General features: G+C 35.9%; 5 protein-coding genes across 5 annotated transcripts; all 5 read left to right on the top strand.

Annotated features, from left to right (window-relative positions):
- Nucleotides 1-1,515: 1,515 nt before the first annotated feature.
- On the top strand, nucleotides 1,516-6,477 carry TM35_000281750 (protein kinase; the record flags this gene model as incomplete). The annotated part of the gene is made up of 1 exon (XM_029028206.1): nucleotides 1,516-6,477. One exon carries the CDS (start codon nucleotides 1,516-1,518, stop codon nucleotides 6,475-6,477), a length of 4,962 nt encoding a protein of 1,653 aa, XP_028880525.1.
- Nucleotides 6,478-7,260: 783 nt separating this feature from the next.
- Nucleotides 7,261-12,873, top strand: TM35_000281760 (putative protein kinase; the record flags this gene model as incomplete). The annotated part of the gene is made up of 1 exon (XM_029028207.1): nucleotides 7,261-12,873. The coding sequence occupies one exon, from the start codon at nucleotides 7,261-7,263 to the stop codon at nucleotides 12,871-12,873; it is 5,613 nt and encodes a 1,870-aa protein (XP_028880526.1).
- Nucleotides 12,874-13,925: 1,052 nt separating this feature from the next.
- On the top strand, nucleotides 13,926-14,579 carry TM35_000281770 (uncharacterized protein; the record flags this gene model as incomplete). Its single annotated transcript, XM_029028208.1, has 1 exon — nucleotides 13,926-14,579. One exon carries the CDS (start codon nucleotides 13,926-13,928, stop codon nucleotides 14,577-14,579), a length of 654 nt encoding a protein of 217 aa, XP_028880527.1.
- A 972-nt stretch (nucleotides 14,580-15,551) lies between these two features.
- On the top strand, nucleotides 15,552-17,591 carry TM35_000281780 (uncharacterized protein; the record flags this gene model as incomplete). The annotated part of the gene is made up of 1 exon (XM_029028209.1): nucleotides 15,552-17,591. One exon carries the CDS (start codon nucleotides 15,552-15,554, stop codon nucleotides 17,589-17,591), a length of 2,040 nt encoding a protein of 679 aa, XP_028880528.1.
- A 1,803-nt stretch (nucleotides 17,592-19,394) lies between these two features.
- Nucleotides 19,395-20,537, top strand: TM35_000281790 (translation initiation factor; the record flags this gene model as incomplete). Its single annotated transcript, XM_029028210.1, has 1 exon — nucleotides 19,395-20,537. The coding sequence occupies one exon, from the start codon at nucleotides 19,395-19,397 to the stop codon at nucleotides 20,535-20,537; it is 1,143 nt and encodes a 380-aa protein (XP_028880529.1).
- Nucleotides 20,538-20,864: the final 327 nt, after the last annotated feature.

A 20,864-nucleotide genomic window follows, 5' to 3' on the forward strand; every position in this document is an offset into this window, starting at 1 on the left:
AGAGAGAGAGAGAGAGGGAGAGGAAAAGAGTTTAACGAAGATGTCTGTGAACAAATCCAAATAACATTGGAGCCGAGTGGTTTTTGGCAAAAGAAAAATTAAAAAAAAAAAAAAGAGAAATAAAAAACAAAGAAAAAAAGAAGAAGAAATTTTTACCTTTTGAAGAGTCTTGATAACTTCAATGTGGAGCAAAGGGTATTTCGGACAGTCTGCCAAAGGGTGTGGACATCACACATAAAAAGGAAGAAGAAAAGAAGAGAGAAAAGGAGTGAATGTGAAAGATCTAATATATATATATATATATATATATATAGAAACCAAAAAAAGGGGTATCTTATCCTTCAGTAGAGAGCACACGAATAAAGCGGAAATATTAACAACTCTCTCTCTCTCTCTCAACCCCGGCCAAAGAAAGACTAATAATTTGGACCCATAAACAAGGAATGAAAACAATTAATAGAAGAATTAAAAGATATATATATATGTATGTATATATATGAAAAAAAAAAAAAACACAATGTATAAGGGCGAAGTTGGATAAGAAAAGAAAAATGAAAAAAAGCAAAGTTTGACAAGGATACACTCGGATAATGTTGCAGGTAAAAAAAAAAAAGGGGGGGAAAAAAAATAAAAATAAAAAGAAGTGGAATTTGGGATGAAATGGGAAAAAAGGGAAATTTCAGGACCCCTCTTTTTTCCTCTTTTTTTTTCTTCTTTTATTATTCTAGCTTTTTCTTTGTTTTCCCTTTCTTTTCTTTCTTATCCTATGTGATATTTCCCTTCTTGGAGGGGTCGTCAAATCCTTTGATTTCTTTCATTTTTTTTTTTTATTTTATTTTGATGTGTTTTTTGTTTATATTTGAACCTTCCACTTCTCAGAAATATCTCTCTCTGTCTGTGTGGTGTGTGTGTCTGTTTGCGTGGTTGTGTTAATCGAAATCTTTTCGCAACCCTGACGAGAGGTGTTGTTGGGCTTTTTTTTTTTTTATCTTTTTTTTTTTTTGGATTCCGTTCCTCCTTTGATATCATCAGGGAAGAATGTCCATCCCCCATCGGCAATTATGTGAAAGATGATAAAAAGGAAAAAAAAAAAAGAAAGAAAGAGAAGAAGAAGAAGAAGAAAGAAAGAAAAAAATAAAATAATAAACTGATGGTAACGTCAGTTTATTTCTAATGAGTGTGTGATGCACAGAGTGTATGTGTCTGTGTTTTGTTGTTATTACTATTATTATGGTTATTCTTCCTATCTATATATCTATCTATCTATGTGTACCCCTCTATTTATATGTTAATGATTAGCCTAGGGGGGAAACCGTTGTTGTTGTTTATGTATATATACATTATATATATATATATATATATATATATTTCTCTTGACTAATAATAATGTTGTGGTTCTTTCTTTCTCTCTTCTTTGATGTGACAGCTGTATTGGATGTGAATTTGAGATTTGTGAAGAGAAAACTCGAAAGAAATAAAAGAAAAATATAGATATCTCTTTGAAAAGAGTTGCCAATGAAGGAAAGAAGCAAAAATAGTAATATCAGTAATAGTAATAGTAGTAGTGATGTCAATTCCGGCTTTAATGTCAATATTGAAAAGCCAAGATTGCGGTTTCCACGGCAATACTTTCATAGATGGATGATGGTACTTTATCTATTTATAGTTCTTTCCATACTCCATAGTGGTAGTGCCTTATCTTTACATGCTACTCGTAGTCGTAATGTCTACAATAAATCCTCAACACCTTCATCATCTTCATCATCTTCTTTTTCTCTGCATGGAGTTACAACAGATACACATGATCATCATCGTAATAGTGTTATTTCCACAAGTGTGAGTTTTGTGGGTTGGACGGCCAGTGCGGTGAAGTTAGAAAATACGGGTATTCTCCCTTCTGCGGTTGTGATGGGCCGTTATTTATTTATTATGGGAGGTGCCAAACTTTCTCCATGGTTTACGGAATTAGAGGAATTCCTTAATGATTATGCCTTACGTACAGTAAATGTATTAGATCTTACTTTAGGTGTTCTTGTCCCTTCATGGATGCTTCTTCACAATGATTCTCATAAAGAATGGAATATTAATGATATTGATATGCAAACATCTTCACCTTTACCACCACGAGCTCCTTTGCAATTACGGTTTCCAGCTGTTGGAACGGCTAATGCGGTTCGTCTTGGTCGTGCTACTTATATTATTGGTTTCTGTACAATGATTCCACAAAGTGTATTTGTTCCTTCTAATGAAAATACAAGTAATTTTCTTCGATCTGTACAAGTGATGCGTTTATATCAACAACAGTTTTCACCTGTAGATGATGTGACGGTAGATATAAGAAATACAAGTTTACCCACTAGTGCCACTTTACGATTTAATGCAAGTTGTGTTGGAAGTGGGGATAATGTGATTTATATTGTAGGAGGTGTTTCTCTTGAAAATCTTGAACCATTAGCATCTGTTTCTCAATATAATGTAGAAACAGGTCAATTTATTGATGCTGGTTGGCTTTTAGATTCTCCACTTATTGGACCTGGTCTTTTAGAAAGTAGTGATTTACTATTTATTGTAGGTGGTTACACACATTCTGGTAATAATAATTATAATGAGAATGTGAATGATGTGAATGTAAGTAGTACAGTCTCTGTAATTGACCCAGCTTCCTTTAAAACGAATATTGGTTCTTATGAATGTACACAACCCCTTCATTGGTATTCTCCACAGATTATTCTATATAATCATACATTAGCAGTCATTGGACCAACCAATAATCGTGTATTTGATCGTCTACAAGTATGGGAAGATCTTATGCAGGAATGGCGATATGTACAAGAAGTTCCTATTGGATTACTTCCACTTCGCACAAATGCTCTTGTCGCCACAGTTCCTAAATTAGATGGAGTGATTTTATATCTTATTGGGGGAGAAATTCCTCCACCAGATGGTTCAGGTGTTTCTTCTGATGTTTTCACTGGAACTATGAATGTAGATGATGGTCATATTTGTGTGGATGTGATTGGATTTCATTATATTGCCGTTGCCGATAAAGTATTACCGCCTTTATTTGTTTCTCCAGGATTACATGCATGGAGTGTCGGTATAGACACCATAGAAGAAGAAGATGATGAAATAATAACAAGAAGAAGAAGTGAAGTAAAGGATTCATTAACTCCTATACAACCCATGGAAGAAGAGAAGAAAAAGGAGAAAAAGAAGGAATTCTATGAAGATAATACAGACAGTTCATTATCATCATCATTATTCTCAACAATCACAGCAAGAATAACAGCAAGTCCAACAATAACAAGAATGATAAGTCCAACAATAACACCAACAGAAGAACCACCAACGCCTCCTCCAACTCCACCGCCTGTTCCTCCACCTAAAGATTTACCCAATAATGATGGGAATATCACTATATATGTAAATGGATATGAACCACTGTGGTATAATTTTACATTTAGTATTCTTTTCACAGAGAACATTGCAGAGGCTTGTCCTGATATCAATGAACCTAATGATACAAAGGCCTATCATAATAATAATGATAATCATCATCATCATAAAGTAAGTGATAAACCATGTTTATTACGATTATCTGATAGCCCAACGTGTAATGAACCCTTACTAGATATTGGTAATTTAACTTCTGCTAATACAAAGAAAATAACCGTGGAAACAAGAGATCCTAATACAAATAAAACCGTAACAAAGACTTATATGGCGGTAGGACCCATAACTCTTGTAGGTTCATTAGAAAATGGTATACTTAACCTTACATTGGATCATTTATCTTTTGATGAGAATAGCAATTCCATTATGTTTAAACGTCGACGTAAACAACCAAGTTTTGGTAATGAAAGTACAAGTATATTTTATGAACAGTTGTTTGTATATATGTGTTTTTCAAGTGGGGCATCTAGTTTACCGCAATGCAAAAAGAATTATTATCATTCCACAAATCATAAAATGAATCAACACACAAAACCATGTACTTCTGCTCTTTATAAAGTGTTAAATATTGATCGACCATTTGTTTTATCACCAGTGACGAATTGGGTTCCACAGACAACCACTACCACAAGTGCTCCTATCCCTTCAGATGATAATAGTATATCCAAGACTACCATTGCTTTACTCCTTGTATGTATGATGGTCCTAGTAGTCTTTATTGTACTATTAATTATATGTTTACTGAGATGGCGTAGAAGAAGAAACCGTGAAGAGAAAGAACGACAACGATTATTAGGTCCTAATGGAGGTTACGAAGGTGATGAAGATGAGGATGAGGATGAAAAAGAACGTAGACGAAATATTGGTCGTGGTGCTGCTTTACCAGCCCATCAAAAACATGGTTTATTAGATGGGAAATATCGAGTTCTGCATAGACTGGGTCGTGGAAGTTTCTCTGTTGTTTATCTAGTAGAACGCGTAGAGGATGGAGAACGATTTGCATTAAAGTATGTACAATGTGCAGATGATGTGGATCGAGTGGAGGCTATGCGAGAGTGTGATGTGGCCTTTGCACTACAGGGACATCCAAATGTGATTAAACTTGTGGATATGTTTATGTCCTATCGATTTGATACCCATCTACAGAATGGTAATAATAATCATAATCATCATCATCATCATCATCATCATCATAATAATAATAGAGGACGGAAGAATGGAGGAGATGCATGGAAATCCCCAGATTGTTCAGTTATTGTACGTGTGGATAGTGCCAGTGAAATTCTTCAACAACAACAAGCGGCATTAACAACCGCAAAGTCTGGAGAACGATATCTTTCACTTGTGATGGCTTATCATGAAAAGGGAGATCTTGGTAAGTGGATTAGACAACAAAAGTCTGAACCCATGATACCAGAAACAACTGTTGTGAGTATTGCCTATCAAATTCTTACCGTTCTTCAGTTTATGCATCGACATAAACCACCTATTATACACCGTGATTTAAAACCAGAAAATATTCTTCTTGAATCTATTTCTTCTTCCAGTAAAGAAGGAAAAAAAGATGAAGGATGGGGATATAATAAATCATCTCGAAATACAGAAGCTTTACGTGTAGTAGTAACAGATTTTGGACTTTCACGTGTAATGGATAAAACCTTTTGTGAAACGGGAGTGGGTTCATTACCGTATGTGGCTCCTGAATGTTGGCAACGTCATTATTCTACAAAAGTAGATATTTGGGCACTTGGATGTATTCTTTACGCGGTATGTGCAAAACGTGTGGAAAGTGATAATGTGAAGGTGATGTTTAGTGAATCCAATCATCCTGATTTTAAGAAAAAATTATTAGATGAGTTAACACAAGTGTATGGATATAGTTTGGCATTAGCGGCCTTTGTGGTGTATCTTCTTGAACCGGATCCCGTGCGGCGTCCAAGTGCGGAAGAGGCACTTCGTTTAATTTGTAAACGACGTAAAGACGCATTTGGAAATCCAGATACCATCACAACCGTATCCCTTTATAAAGAGGATGAAGAAGAGGATGAGGAGGATAATAATAATAATAATAATAATAATAATAATAATAATAATAATTCTGGTGATGAGAAGAAGGAAGAGAATCATACTAATGATACGAATAGTAAAATAGAGAGTATTCATGGTGGTGGGTATGAAAGTAATAAAAATAAGAGTATTGGATATTCAGCGGATAATAATAATAATAATAATAATAATAATAATAATAATAAAAATGGAGGAAATACTCCAGAAACAGTTCCAGGAGAAACTACTACTAATACGAATACGAATACGAATACTACTATGGATATTACTGGTGTTGGGGTTTCTGATCTTCATGAAAGCCACAGTCATCCAACTATGAGTAATGGTAGTGGAATGGACAATACTTTCTGCACAGAAACGTATAGTCGTCCCTCTCCAACTCTCTCTCGGTCAACATTTGTGCAGAATACAAATACAACCGTAGAGGCTTCCACACGTGAAGGGAATTCCAATGCCGCTTCTTCTATTCCATCTTCAAGGAAAAAATCACGGAAAGAAGAACTTCATCAACAGAAGTTAAGGAAATACTTTGGAGAAATTGTAGAGGAAAATGAACAATGTGATTTCTTTATTTCCACCGAGTCTCCATCCCTGTTAACACTACCAGGGCCAACAACCCATAAATCCCCAGCGCATGTGGAATTAACTATTGAAAGAACCACAACTTCTACACCCGCGTGGACTACTCCAATCTTATCCACTACAACAGTAGTTAATCATATAAATAGTGATAGTGATGGAAGGCGAGTAAACGAAACGGGAATGGTGGATTGTCGAAGTATGTGTGAACTTCCATCATCACCGAAAGATACAAATGATGAGAAATTAAAGAATAAGAATAGGAAGAAAAAGAAAAATAAGAAGGGAAGAATTATCCTCGCATGTGATGATGAATCTATTATTGTGAAGGAACCTACACCCTCATCCTCATCCTCATCACCTTCACCACCAAAGTGAGATGCTGAAAATAAATATGAATCTTACTGGTGTTTATTATTATTATTATTATTATTATTATTATTATTATTATTTCTCTCTCTCTGTGAGGATGATGTGTAGTAAAGGGGATTGTATTTATGCTATGACGTTAATTGTGCCTTTTTTTTTTGCTTTGGGAAAACGGAAAAATAGGGAAGAATGATGTAGCAACTATTATATATTTATTTATTTATTTATTTATTTATTTATGCGTGTGTGGGTGTTTTTTTTTTTTTTTTTAGTTCTCTCTCCTTCTCTCTCTAATTCTCTCACTTTNAAAACGGAAAAATAGGGAAGAATGATGTAGCAACTATTATATATTTATTTATTTATGTAAAATTCTATTTATGCGTCGTTCCGTGTTTTTTTTTTTTTTTTTTGGTTTTTCTTTTAGTTCTCTCTCCTTCTCTCTCTAATTCTCTCACTTTATATAAATATATATGTATACATATGTATGTCTGTCTATGTTTCTTGCTTTCCTTTCTTTTTTTTTTCTCTCTTTTGCTTCTTGTAGGTATAAAATATAGTATAAATAAAATAAAAGTACTAGTAGTAGCAGTAGTAGCACAATAATAACATCAAGAATAGGAAAAAAAAAAAAAGGCATAACCGTTTTTTTTTATTGGTTTTTCATTTTTCCTCTCTTTTTTTTCTCTCTTGCTATTGATTTATCTTGTTGTTATTATTCTTACATTTGGGGGAAAACCATTGAGGGTTTAAAAAAAAAAAAAGAAACAAATAAAGAAAAAAAGTAAAAAAGAAATGCGGTTTCTACATCTCATTCTGATTTGTGTTTTAACTCTTCTCATTAACGCACTATTTAGTTTGGCCGCTATTGCGGATAATCACCAAGCAAGTGCGTGGGTGCCATTTGAAAACAGCATGTCTCGTGGTAGAGCCCACACGGCGGTGGTGTTTGTAAATGCCTCTTTTCTCATCGCTGGCGGCTGTGTAGATGTGGCCTGTCGACAGCAAGTCAACACAGTGGATATACTAGATCCCAATCAACAGGTGTTTACACGGCACTTGGAATTGCCTATTAAACTACGTGTACCTTTACCGAATTTCAACAGTAGTAGTAGTGGCAGTAGTAATAGTAGTAACAGTCGTAGTGGAAATAACAGTAGTCAGAATGATGATGATAATAATAATAATAATAATAATAATAATAATAATAATAATAATAATAATAAGGGATATGAAAGAAAAAGAAAAAGAGAAGAAGAAGTGTATGTATCTCTTGGATTCTCTGGTCCCACTGCCGTGGTAAGAGTCGATAGAAGTGAAGAAGAGGATTCTCTCTTGTTTGTGGTTGGACCTTGTAGTTATTATTTCCCGGATCATCAAGGTTTGGCAAATGCTTCTCTTGTACAACAGCAATATGGAAGTATATGGCAACTCTCCAGTGATTTAACAGAAGTTGTTGAACATATTCACATTCACAAGAAATTATATAATAATAATAATAATGATAAAATAAAGGGAGAAGGTGTAAAAGAACAAGCACTACCATTATTCCGTGCGAATGCCACCTGTACTTCACGTGAGGGTTTCATTATTATTATTGGTGGTGTGGATATCACAACAGGTAAACCATTGGATTCAATTGATGTTTACGATACGAAGAAAGGACAATATATTCCCGATACCTTTCGTCTCTCATCACCAGTGCGGAATCCATTAGTAGCAGTGGATAGTGGACTTATTTACATTGCCGGAGGAGAAACACATGGTTGTCCATATGAGCATGTAAAGAAAGATTTGGATGTAGAGAGGGATTCTGCAGGATGTACAGATAATATGTCATGGACTGCGAAAAATGAGAATATGAATGAAATAGAAAAGTTTCATAATTACTGGCATCCATCTTCTGTGGTACAAACTATTATTTTAGATTCCACTCTTGATAAAGAGCAAAAGAATGGAAATCAAAGTAATGATAACTTGAATGATATTCCTTCTTTTCACTTAGTAGGTGAGTTACCCGCTAACCCAGAACTTCTTGTACCTAGTGGTTATAATGATTCCCATCCATTACTTAATGTTTCCGTATATGATAATCGTCATCTCTTTGTATTTGATGGTAAACTATGTCTTATTCTAAACAGTAGTTTTACTAACTGTTTGGATGTGGAAAGCTATCTTAACAATAAGAATAGAGATAATACTACTATGGTTAGTAGTATGGGTAGTTCTTCTGAATGGCAGGCACTCTCCTGTTTTTCCTTCCCCACACCTGTACACTCACAGACATTCTTTGCCTTTACACTTCCTGCAGGTATGTTAGGTGCAATGCTTACATTCTTTGCAGTGGGTGGTTTTAACAGTGATGGGATTGGATCAGCTGTGGTTTTTTACCGTACAAGTGGTCTTCTTACCTCAAGTGTACCCAACGTGGAAGGATTTGTATATATTATTGATGATATATATCGTAGTAAGTCTAATCATAATAGTGAGGAGGATACAAGTACAAGTATGAATGATAAGACGAAAGGTTCACTGCTTTCACTTCCACTTCAACCTCCACGTAGTGCGTTTGTAAGACTCTCTGGAAATCCTGTATGTATTGGTACCGTAGCGAATACAGAAGATGTGTATGTAAATTATCAACCAGGAACCGCTGCTGTGGCTACTTTTCATCCCACTATACCTGCCGCTCATGTATATGTTTGTCTGGCAAAGGTGCCTGTACAAGTTCCTGAGAATACAAAGAAGAGTTTATTGTTACTTTTTACTCCTGTAACATTTACACCGTTTCGAATTGCCTATGCCTTTCATCCAGCACCAGAAGATAAGAAAACAGGTGGAAATAGTCTTCACGTAGTACTTATTACTATTTCTGCTGTATTAACGGTTACCTTATCGGTATTAGCCGTATTCTCAGTACGTATGAAACACACCGCAGCTGGTGGAAATGATTGTGAGTATGATTTGGCTACATGTCTATTAACTAATGGAGATGCAGAGAGACGATTGCCGAATGATGGAAGTAATATGAAGGATATGAATGTGATGTTTTGTAAAGAGCAGCAAGGTATGATGGGAAAGATGGATAAAACTGTGAATAATGTTATTGCTAATACGAATGTGAATACGAATACGACTCCGGCTGTGGAATATATACATGTACGTGAAAACCCAAAACGTGAAAGAGATTATGTGGTTAAAAACACAACAGAGAGTTCACGATATGAGGTGGTTCGCTGTATTGGTGAAGGGGCCTTTTCCTCTGTCTATTTAGCCCGCCGTAGGTCGGATGGCATCTTATTTGCTCTTAAATATCTCATTTGTAAAGATGATAAAGAACGCCTAAGTGCTATTCAAGAGTGTGAAACGATTAACTCTGTTCAGGGACATCCATGTATTATTCGCCTGTGGGATATGTTTATGAATTACGAATTTGGGGCTGGAAAACAAGTGGGAGGAACAACAACAACAACAACAGCAGCAGCAAGAACAGGCGGGGAAATGTCTATAGAGACACAATTGGCCCTTCCACCAGCCCAGTGGAGACTCACAGGAACACAGAGAAGAGATGGACGTTCACCATGTGATGAGATGACTGTATTGAAGGTTGCCCAAGAACAATTACTACAAATACAATTACAACAGCAACAACAACAATTACAAAAACAAAAACAATTACAATTACAACAACAACAATTACAACAAAGACTCCTTTCACCACATCTCATGCCTCTTACACTTGGGAATACCAAATCTATCTCTGTAGGTAAACCTATCCCATTACAATCACCTAGAGAACAACCACAGTTGAGTGAAGGAGTTACATTACAGCAGAGTACACGAACAGAAAAACGGGGTTCTTTACTTGTGGAGTTGGAACGGCCATCACTACCGCAAGCAACCCCCATTCCAATCACAAATACACCTACAGATCACAATAATAATAATAATAATAATAATAATAATAATAATAATAATAATAATAATAATAGTGATAATAATAATAATACTCACTCTGTAGTATCCACTACAGGAGCAGGAACAGCGGCAGCAACCGTAGTGACACATAATGATACCCATGTTGAAGGTACTCAACCACCACAGAAATTTAAAGACAACAACAACAACAGCAACAGCAGCAGCTATAGTAATAATAACCCAAAGCCAATAGTACCAGATAATCTAAATCCAGCTTCTACTAACAACACACCTGCAGTGGTGGCACCAGTAGTAGTACAACAAGAAAAAAAGGTACATTACTTAAACTTTGCAGATCCATCTCAATTACCGCCAACAAGAAATATCCCTGAGCGAGAAGTTCCGACTACACAAACAGTTGCTCGTACTTCCTATGCCCCACGCGGTACGATTCATTACAACAACTTTGATATTACTTCTTCAGGTTTTGGTGGTATGCCATTTACACCAATAACTCAGAAAAATAATATTACAAAGCCTCCTACTGCAAGTAGTAATATTAATAATAACAATAATAATATTACAACCTATGCACCGTTGCGGTATGTTCAACCTACTGTAAGTAATATGCAGTATTCCAATTTTATTCCTGCATATGCTGTCGAAAGTAAAAACACAGCGCTGGATGAGAAGAAAAAGAAGGAGGAGGAAGTACCAATGGTTAAACCCAAATCCGTTGCTGAAGCTGTACGTGCGGCTCATGCTGTTAAACGTAATGAAGAAAAAGAAGCTCTCGGGATCCAATCACCACCACAACAACAACAACCACAACCATTACCATTATCCCTTTCTCCTCCAAATGTCACAGTATGTCCTGAAAGAAATGCCATTCTCACTGCTGTAGGAGGAACCACCACCACAACAACAGCAACAAAGGCAACACCAATGACATTCATACAACCATCAAATGAAAAGGAAAGTGAAATAGGAGGTCATAATAATATGATGAAGCCATCACCAGCTATTGATCCTATTGGAAGTCCATCCCTACAGAAACAACAACAACAACAAAAAGAACAACAACCATGTGAAGAAGTAAAGAATTCTCTTCAGAAGCCTGCAGTAGCCAAAATAGCGGAACCTATACCGAAGCGCATGCCTCATGAAAAGAAATCCCCAATCTTTGGTTTATCAGATTCTGGCCCAATTCACACGCGATACTTCTGTCTTTTGATGGATTATCATCCTATGGGAGATCTCTGCCGTTATGTTCTTCAACACTCTGCGAAACACAATGATGAACTACGCCGTCAATTAAAAGAAGAAGAAGAAAAGGCTCGTTTGGGGAAACAATTAGAAGATAACTCTAGAAAAGAAGAAGAAGATTCCACAGGTTGGGTTCGTATTCTACCAGGGAATAATAGTAATAACAGTCTTTCTATATTCCGACCGGGTAAATCATCCTATACTTTACATCCATCTGCACGATGTCATTCTTCTCTTGATCGAGGTAATTTTCCCTCAGCACAAGCCGTAGTGGGAACACAAACTTGTAGTAATGATGGTACTTCTACAGGAAGTGGAGGTTGTTATGATAGTAATAGTATTGATAATAGTACTGCCCCTGCTAATAGTAGCAATACAGATACTGATTTTATCATGCGTGGAAATGCTTTTACGGAGGAACAACTTCTCTCCATTGCATGTCAATTAGCCTCTGTGTTGGTGCACCTTCACTCACAGCATCCACCTATCGTACACCGTGATCTTAAACCAGAAAACATTCTTATTTCTGGAGTACCCTTACAAGATAATAGTAACACGCAATCTGGAGATAAAAGTGATGATGATGGTATCAAGAATGAAATTGATGATCGTCCTCATCATAATAATAATAATAATAATAATAATAATAATCATGAAGATGGAAATGCTCCTGTTGCGATTCCTATTGCTGCTGCTGCTTCTTCTGGTGGTAGTGTTGCCCATACCCCACAACGAAAGAAGGAACGTCGTTCTCCACGAGAAGTCACCGGTTGTTCCGTTAAATTCACACAAGATTTCATTCCTATTGTTGTTACGGACTTTGGATTGGCATTAGTGCAGGAAGATAGACGTCGGGCCGGTCGTGGGGGAGGCACTCGGCCGTATATTGCCCCGGAGTGTTGGACTGGCCACACCAGCACCGCCAGTGATGTGTGGAGTCTTGGATGTGTTTTGTATGCTCTCGCCACTGCCCGAGTGACGGCGCAGACGGTGCGAATAATGTCGGAGGAGGCCATGCGAAGTGGATTCTCTGCGATGGTGTTTAATGATATTCGTGCGAATAATTATTCCTTGGCGTTGGCGAGTTTTGTGGTGTCGTTGCTGGTGGTGGATCCCACCAAGCGGCCCACGGCGCCAATGGTGCTGCAGTGTTTTATGTCGGAGAATGGAGTGGTGAGTTTTAATCCAAACTGTCCGTTCTTTAGCAACGTTGTGGACCTCTGAGTATCTCTGAGTAAATAATAAGAATAATAAGAATAATAACAAGAAGAAATAGAAGAAAAGAAGAAAAGGAAAGGAATTATTAGTACCAGTACTGTGACTAGAGCAAGAGTGAAAAAAAAAAAAAAAGAAGAGGAAGGAAGAAAAAAAAGAAAGAAAGAAAGAAAAAATTAGGAATATAAAGAGTGTGTTTCTCTTCTTTTCCTTGAGTGTTTTGTTTTGTTTTGTTTTGTTTTGTTTTGTTTTTTGCATGTGTGTGTGCATACGTGTTTGCTTTTTTTTTTTTTTTTTTTTTTTATTCATGTCTCCAACGATGTTTGTTTGTTTGTTTTTTCTTTGTTTAGATTGCTGTGTGTTCATCATCCTTCTCCTTTGCTTTTAGTTATGTATTTCACTCGACTATGTATATTCTTTCTCTTACGCCCCGCATAAGGGCGGTCTATCAGGTACCCGATTGAGCAAAGAAATGAGAAGTAGGAAAGAAAAGAAAAAGAAGTGAAAGGAATATACATTTCTGTGAAATGAGACTTAAAACAATGGAAGGAAGAAAGAATGTGGATCAGCATTACAAATAGTGCATGTTTTTATTATTATTTAAAAAAAAAAAGACGTATGAAAGAAATTATGTGAAAAGATGTTGAGTGGATTGAAAAGAAAAAGAAAAAAAAAAAAGAGAAGAAGAGACAATGACGAACTGTTTTATTGTATGTGAGAGTGGGTGTTTGAACCCATGTATGCATTTCATTTATCTGCCTTTGCTTTTTTACGCATTATAAGTGAATCTAGAATTCAATGGACCTTCGTGAGAAACTACTCCTTATATATATATAAGAAAAGGAAAGGGGGAGAAGAAAAAATAGAATCCAGTAATGATTAATAAATGTGGTTTCTTGTTTTACAATTGCTCTTGTTGTTTCTTTTTTTTCTTCTTCTTCTTTGGGAGGGAAAGTATAGAAGTGTATATACATTCATACATACATACATACAGTTGAATATATATATATAGTTGTTATTTTTTTTTTTTTGGTTTTTAATAGGGGTTTAGTACGAATATTATGTTTCGTGCTGGTTCTTGCGGTGGGGCATCCTTTGCCATGCTCCTCTTAAAACAACAGAAACAACAATTTCAACAACAACAAGAGCAGCAAGAGCAACAACAACAAAAGGGAAAAAAAGAGTCGTGGGAGTTCACTCCAACACCTGAACATAAAAGTCTTGTACTCCTTCTCTATCGTAATATTCTTAAAGGTCTTATGGATTTTAAAAGCATTAGACGACGTAGTATGATTGCTTATTGTCGTTTTGCCTTTCGTCGTCGTGCCCTCGCCACGGAGAAACTCTTAATTGATGAATGTATTGAAGAGGCCCGTCGTGCTATTTATGTATTAGAGAAACATCACAACTTTACTCGCACCCGCAGTTATGAGTTTGATAGTATGGGGATTCCCAAAGACACTGGCCAGGATGTGCAGACGTACATGGAAGAAGTGTATGACCCGGAGCTCAGTCGACAGCAGTTTCAACACTTTCAAGATGTACAGCCGGGCCGTGAGTATTTACATCAACAGCGGGGTTTAGGCCCTACAAGTGGACAACATCACTGGTGGGATGGAAAGGATGAACAGAAGAGTTCAACGGGATATAAAGTGGAGATTCGAGAGGAGGATAAAGTACTGCGGCCACCACCCCCACCATCCATGTTGGATTAAAAAAAGAAGAAGAAGAAGAAGAAAAGGAGGAGGACCGTTTGATTATTATTATTATTATTATTATTATTATTATTATTATTATTATTATTATTAATGTTTGTGTTATTTATTCTTTTTATTTATTGAGGGAGTGTGTGGGTGAAGAGTTTTTTTTCTTTACTAGATGGTACTAACAATAATAATAATAATAATAATAATAATAATGGATCTAGTTGTTGTTGTTGTTATTTATTTGCTACTATATCGTTTGTGGATGGGGAAGGGTGTACAATAGCACCAAGAAGATAATGATAGTGAGTGAGTGGAAGATTATTATTCTGTGTAGAATGATAAATACTACCCATTGGGATATGATTTTCTATGCATATATATATATATATATATATATATATATATGTATATATATATATATTTTTTTACTATTCTTTTTCTTTATTCTTTTCTGTTTCGGCCATAATAGGTAGTGTCCCCCTTTAGTTGTCGTTGTTCTCATTTTTTTTTTCTGTTTTTTTGAGCAAAGCGAATACCACCCACGTGTGTGGACATCGCCAGTGGAATCACACAAAGGAAGAACAACAGGACAATAAAAGAGAGAAAAAAGGAAGAAGAAAATAACATACACAGACGTACAAGTTACTACTAAAGGGGAATAAAGAAACACTACAATCATCAAGAGGAGCAATTGTCTAATTTAAAATATAAATATAAATAAATATATATATATATATATATATATATATATATATTTGTTTTCTATTTTTGTGTGTAGATATCATATTTTCTACGCATAAAGGAAGGAAGGAAGGAAGGAAAGAGAAAAAGTGGGGTGAATGGTGTAAACTGGACAAGCACAACGCGGTATATCTGTGAAACTCTTTGCATTTTAATTATTATTATTATTATTATTATTATTATCGTTGTTGTTGCTGTCGTTGTGGTTCCTTTCATAAGTATATGAATATACACCCATCAATGGTTCCATCCTTACACCATGGCGAAGAACAGGAGAAACAGAATATTATGGATGCTCCACAAACTGCAGAGACAGGAATGAATGTGAATTTATATCCTCTTACAATTCGTAGAACTACACGGAGAAAACTCTTCGCACAATCCGCACAATCCGCACAATCGCGAATGTATGTTAACAGGAATGAAGTAAATACCAATATCATAGACTCTAGTGAAGTACCAGATAAAAATCAAACCGTTAGTACAAATGAGCCACCAACTCCCAGTAATGGTACTTTTGTTTATATTGGGATTCCAAAGCAGTTTGTGCCATCTAAAGAAAATGGTAATTCATTTGATTTTGACGTTATCGTTAATACAGATCCTGTACAGAAACGTCTGTCCGCTCCTCTTATGGATACAGCAAACCAAGAAGGCGTGAACCACCCTATTTCTTCACTCCCTCGTGTAAATACAATAGATGAGGCAGAGAAAAAGAAAATAAAGAATAAAGAAGATGATATAAAGAAAAGAAGAAGAGAAATTGGAAAAGGGGAAGAAAGAAACAAAGAGCAATTTCTTAGTGAAATTTCCTCTTCCGGTTCTGGTGATCTCTCTAGTTTAAAAGGAGCAGCCACTGTACCCACTTTCACAGGTCACTCCCGAAGGCGACGTCTCCCTAAACGTAATAATATGCATTCTTCACGGTTAGTCATTATGGAAACAGCAGATGATGGTCCTTGTAATAGTTCCCAACAACATAAAGAAAAAGAAAAAGAAGAAAAAGATCAAAAACTTCAGAGATGTCTTCCATTACGGAACTGTGGAACCTCTTCTAGTACACTTCCTATGCTATTTGGCACAGAGGAGAAATCAATTGGTAATTCATCATCTCCAAAACGTTTTGAAGAAGGTGAAGGAGGAGTTTGTGTTAAATTAAAGAGTGATCTCCTGTGCTCACAAAATCAAGAGAAGAAGAATATGAGTCATAGTGTTAGTAGAACCATATCTGGAGATGATTCAAACAGGAGTAAGTGTGAAGTTGAGGAAAATGATAATAGATATTTACTAGTCTCAATCAATGAAAATTCATGTAGACCATTAAAGAGTATGGATCACTACAAGGGTAAAGACCCCAATCAGATTAGTGAAATCATCTGTGGTAGTGATACGAATACGGAGAAGAATCTATCTACACAGTTGCAGTTACCTTTCTTGACATATTTATATGATACCAACAATATACCGGAACTCCTTGATGATGATGATGATGATCGTGATAATGTAGACACCACTCAGCCTTTGGTGGTGTTACCATCGGTATCTAGTAAGAATGCAGAACCCAGTAGCAATGGAGAAGAAATAGTGAAGAGTGAAGAGGATGTATTTAACGCTGGTAGAAACCAGGAGTCTCATGAACAACGACGACGACGACGACGAAGAAGTTCCTGGTGGACTGGTAGTTCTCTCCGACAGGCATTTTCCCGTTTATATGGTAGACATTCAGGAAAAAATAGTGAAAGTAGTGGAAATAGTGCGAGTAGTATTGGTTTCGTTGCTCAACTACACCAGGAAGATCAGGAGGATCATAGTCGTAAGAAGAAGAAGAAGCGAAAAAGTATTGTAGTCTCACCAGTACGTGCATTGCCGCCTTCTTCACGTCGTTTTCCCACTTCCGGTGACTCTACACATTGTTCACCGCAATCTCATACATTTGTCTCTGGTAAAACAATGCATACAAAGAGATGTGATGCCTCTGCCTTTCGTTCTGTCGTCTCTGGACGGCAGAGTGTAGAAATAGAAACAGGAACCACAACAGATCTTTCCACAGCCCGCTTGAATTCCACAAATGGAGATCATAAGACACGGCGAGTGCGGAGTAGTAAAGGATCTCTCTGTAAAGATGATGACGTTGCCGTCTTTTCCCCATTAGTGCCTTTTCTAACCGTACAAAGCATTACGAGTGAGGTTGGGGATAATAATAATAATAATAATAATAACGGTCCTGAAAGCAGGACTTTAGGGTCAGAGAGTGGAGAGAGCTCCATCCTCTCATTCTAATATATATAAAAAAGGGGGAAATCAAAAAAGAAGAAAAAGAAAAAGAGGAGGTGTATACCAAAAAGGGGTTTAAATAATAATAATAATAATAATTATTATTATTATTATTATTATTATGTGAAGAATAAAAAAATGAGGAGTTGAATGAAGGATTAGACGTTATTTATAAATTATTTCTTACTCATCCCCTCCCTCTACTCTCTTCTATTTTTCGTAAATGTGATTTTTTTTTTTTTTTTCTGTTCCTATTCCTATTCGATCTATGTTGGATGTCTCTTCGGTACTGATTTCACGTTTTCTTTTGTTTTTGTTTTTTGTTTTTTTGATGGGGATTTTGTAGTTTATTTTATTTCAGTATTGCATGTTTTTTTTCTTTTTTTTTGTTTTTGTTTTTTAATCCTCCCTTTTTTTTTCTCTTTCTGTGTGAATTTCTTTTTTTTTTTTCTTTTTTTTGATTTTTAATCCGGACGATTGATGTATTCCTGTTGTTCTTTCTCTTCTTATTTGTGTGAAGTAAGTGAAAGGATAAAGGGAGTCCCGTGGAGAGAGAAAAAAAGAAAAAAAAAATGTCCAGTGGCTATAAAGAATAGATAATAAAAAAGCAAAATTGAGGAGTTGGGAGTTGTATATGTATTCATTGTCATTCTCATCGTTTGTTTGTTTGTTTGTTTTCCTTCTTAGTTAGTTGAGATTTGATCTCGTTGTTGTATTTTTGTTTTTATTATTATTATTATTATTATTATTAATGTCCATTGGGGGGATTCTATGTCTTCTTAAAGAAAGAAAGAGTGGGATATATCTATATATATATATATAGATACAGAGAAAATATGTACAAATAAAGAAAAAAAATAACTAGAGTGTGTATTTTTCCGAGATCCTTCACATTTTCCCAAGTATCTTATTTGAGAAATGCACACTCTCTTTTATTTGCTGATACGATAGAAGAAAAAGAATAAAAGAAAAGAAAAGAAAAGAAATTCGGCTGAATGACAAGTTGGGATAAGTGTAATTATCATGTACGGTTACGTTATGGTTCACAAGAGGAAACTATAACACAACTCACCTTTCCTTTCGGCTATCATTTTTCTTTTCTTTTCTTTCTTATATATATATATATATATATATATATGTTCTCTATCCCACTTTAATCATGTTCTTTTTTTCTTTCTGTTGTTATTATTGTTCTTTTTGTTTGTTTTTCGTGTCGTTAGATTTTTTCATCTCTTGATTTTCTTTTACTTTTTATAATTCTAACATTCCACAAACACAAACATATATATATATATGTACACGTTGATGTGTGTATGTGCGTTTGTTGTTCTTTCTGTCATTATTAATTTTTTTTTTTATGTTGCTGTTTATTGTGTGATTACACTTATTTTTCTTTTGGTTTGTTTCTTTTTTCTTTTTCTTTTTTGTTTTCTTTCCCTTTAGGTTTAATTGGATGTATTCTTTCTGTTCTCCTCCTTTTATTTATCTTTTTTTTTGGTTCTGTATTCCTTTCCTTTTTTAATGTTATTGCTATTTCTCTTTCTCTCTCTTTCTCTCTCTTTCTCTCTCTCTCTCTATATATATATATATATATTATTTTTTGGGGTGCTAACACGGAATAATAGAATCACACGGGTAAAGCTCTAAAGCGCCACCTCTCAGGCGGAATCTAAGACAACAGAAATATATATATTTATATAAATATATATATTTTTCTTTATTTGTATATAGAAAAAAAGAAGAGAGAAGTTTAACAAAACTAACTAAAAGAAAAGAAGAAGAAAAAAAAAGAAAAAAAAAATATACAATATGAGTGAGGCACCAAAGGGATTGGCGGGTGGTCGCCGTAGAAAGGTGGAGAAGGATCAATCCGACGATGAGGAGGAAAACCCAACACTCCTGCAGAAGGACCAACAACAAACAAAAACAAAAGTCACTCGCTCCAAAGCCCCAAAGGCCACCGCCGCCACTTTTAATGCCGTATTGCCTGTACATAAAGACCCCATGGCGGCGAATGAAACCACCGGTGTAGATCCCACTAATAATAATAATAATAATAATATTAATAATATTACTACTACTACTACTATGGATGCTAACAAGACAACAAGTACGGCTAATGTGAATACAACACAAATGGGAATGACCGCCGGGGGAAACGAACATGTAGCGACGGCTCCCTCTCACTTCACTTCACCCGCCACTTTGGCAGATGGATCGGAAGATATCTTCGCTATTGCGTATGATACCTACACCTCAGAGGATCTCTACGCCTTGTTAAAGCGGTATACACGACAGGAGGTGGAAAAGCGAATGGTCGAACATGAACAAATACGTTCAAGTAATCAACAACAACAAATGCAGGTGGAGCGTTTCTTAGATGCCGCACCCACTACTGCTGGACGTGTGGGCACCAGTAATAATAATAACGGCAACAGCAATAGCGCAGAGGAACTTGGTGGATATATGTACAGTGTTATGCTGCAGCGACTGTTTGTGGCGCTTAATCGTAATAAAGAGAGCAGTGCCATGACGGAACGTAATCAACTCCCAACACCACAGTTGGAGAGAATTGGTAAAAAGAAAGTTATCATTACGAACTTTCGTCGTATTTGTCAAGCCTTTCATCGTCCTATTGAAGATGTAAAGGATTACATTGAAAAGGAACTTTCTGTTCGTGGTAACCTGGATACAAATGATGGTCTTATTCTTAAGTATGAAACCCAAAAGGCCACAGCATTTGATAAGATTATTATTAAATATTTGGATGAGTATGTGAAGTGTAATTCCTGCCATAAAATTGATACGACTCTCACAAAAGAGGGACGACGAATGGAACTTCGCTGCAATTTGTGTACAGCCACACGTACAGTGCAGGCAGTGGGATCCGCGACCTTCAGTGCGCAGGTCGGAAAGCGATCCAAGGCGAGAATGCAGGCCTTGACTCTCTAATAAAAATAAGTCATCGTTATTACACAGAGAGAGAGAGAGAGAGGGGAATAGGAGGAAGAAGAAAAGAGAAAAGAGAGAAAAGAAGAAAGATGAGGAAAGGAATGAGATGGAAAAAAATAAGGGGGGGGGAAAGGAAAAATAAGATGAGGTGTTTGATGTTTGATGTAATGATACTTCTGTGTCTGTGTGTGTGTGAGTATGTGATTGTGTCTATTATCGTCTTCTCAGTACCTTAATCCTTATAGGCCCCTCTTTTTTTTTCTTGTTTGTTTGTTTGATTTTTTTTCTTTATCTCTTGTTTTTTTTTTTTTTTTTTTTTTTTTTTTT

Source organism: Trypanosoma theileri (genome assembly GCF_002087225.1).
Source record: "Trypanosoma theileri isolate Edinburgh chromosome Unknown TM35_Tth_28_V1, whole genome shotgun sequence".
Classification (NCBI taxonomy): Eukaryota; Euglenozoa; class Kinetoplastea; order Trypanosomatida; family Trypanosomatidae; genus Trypanosoma; species Trypanosoma theileri.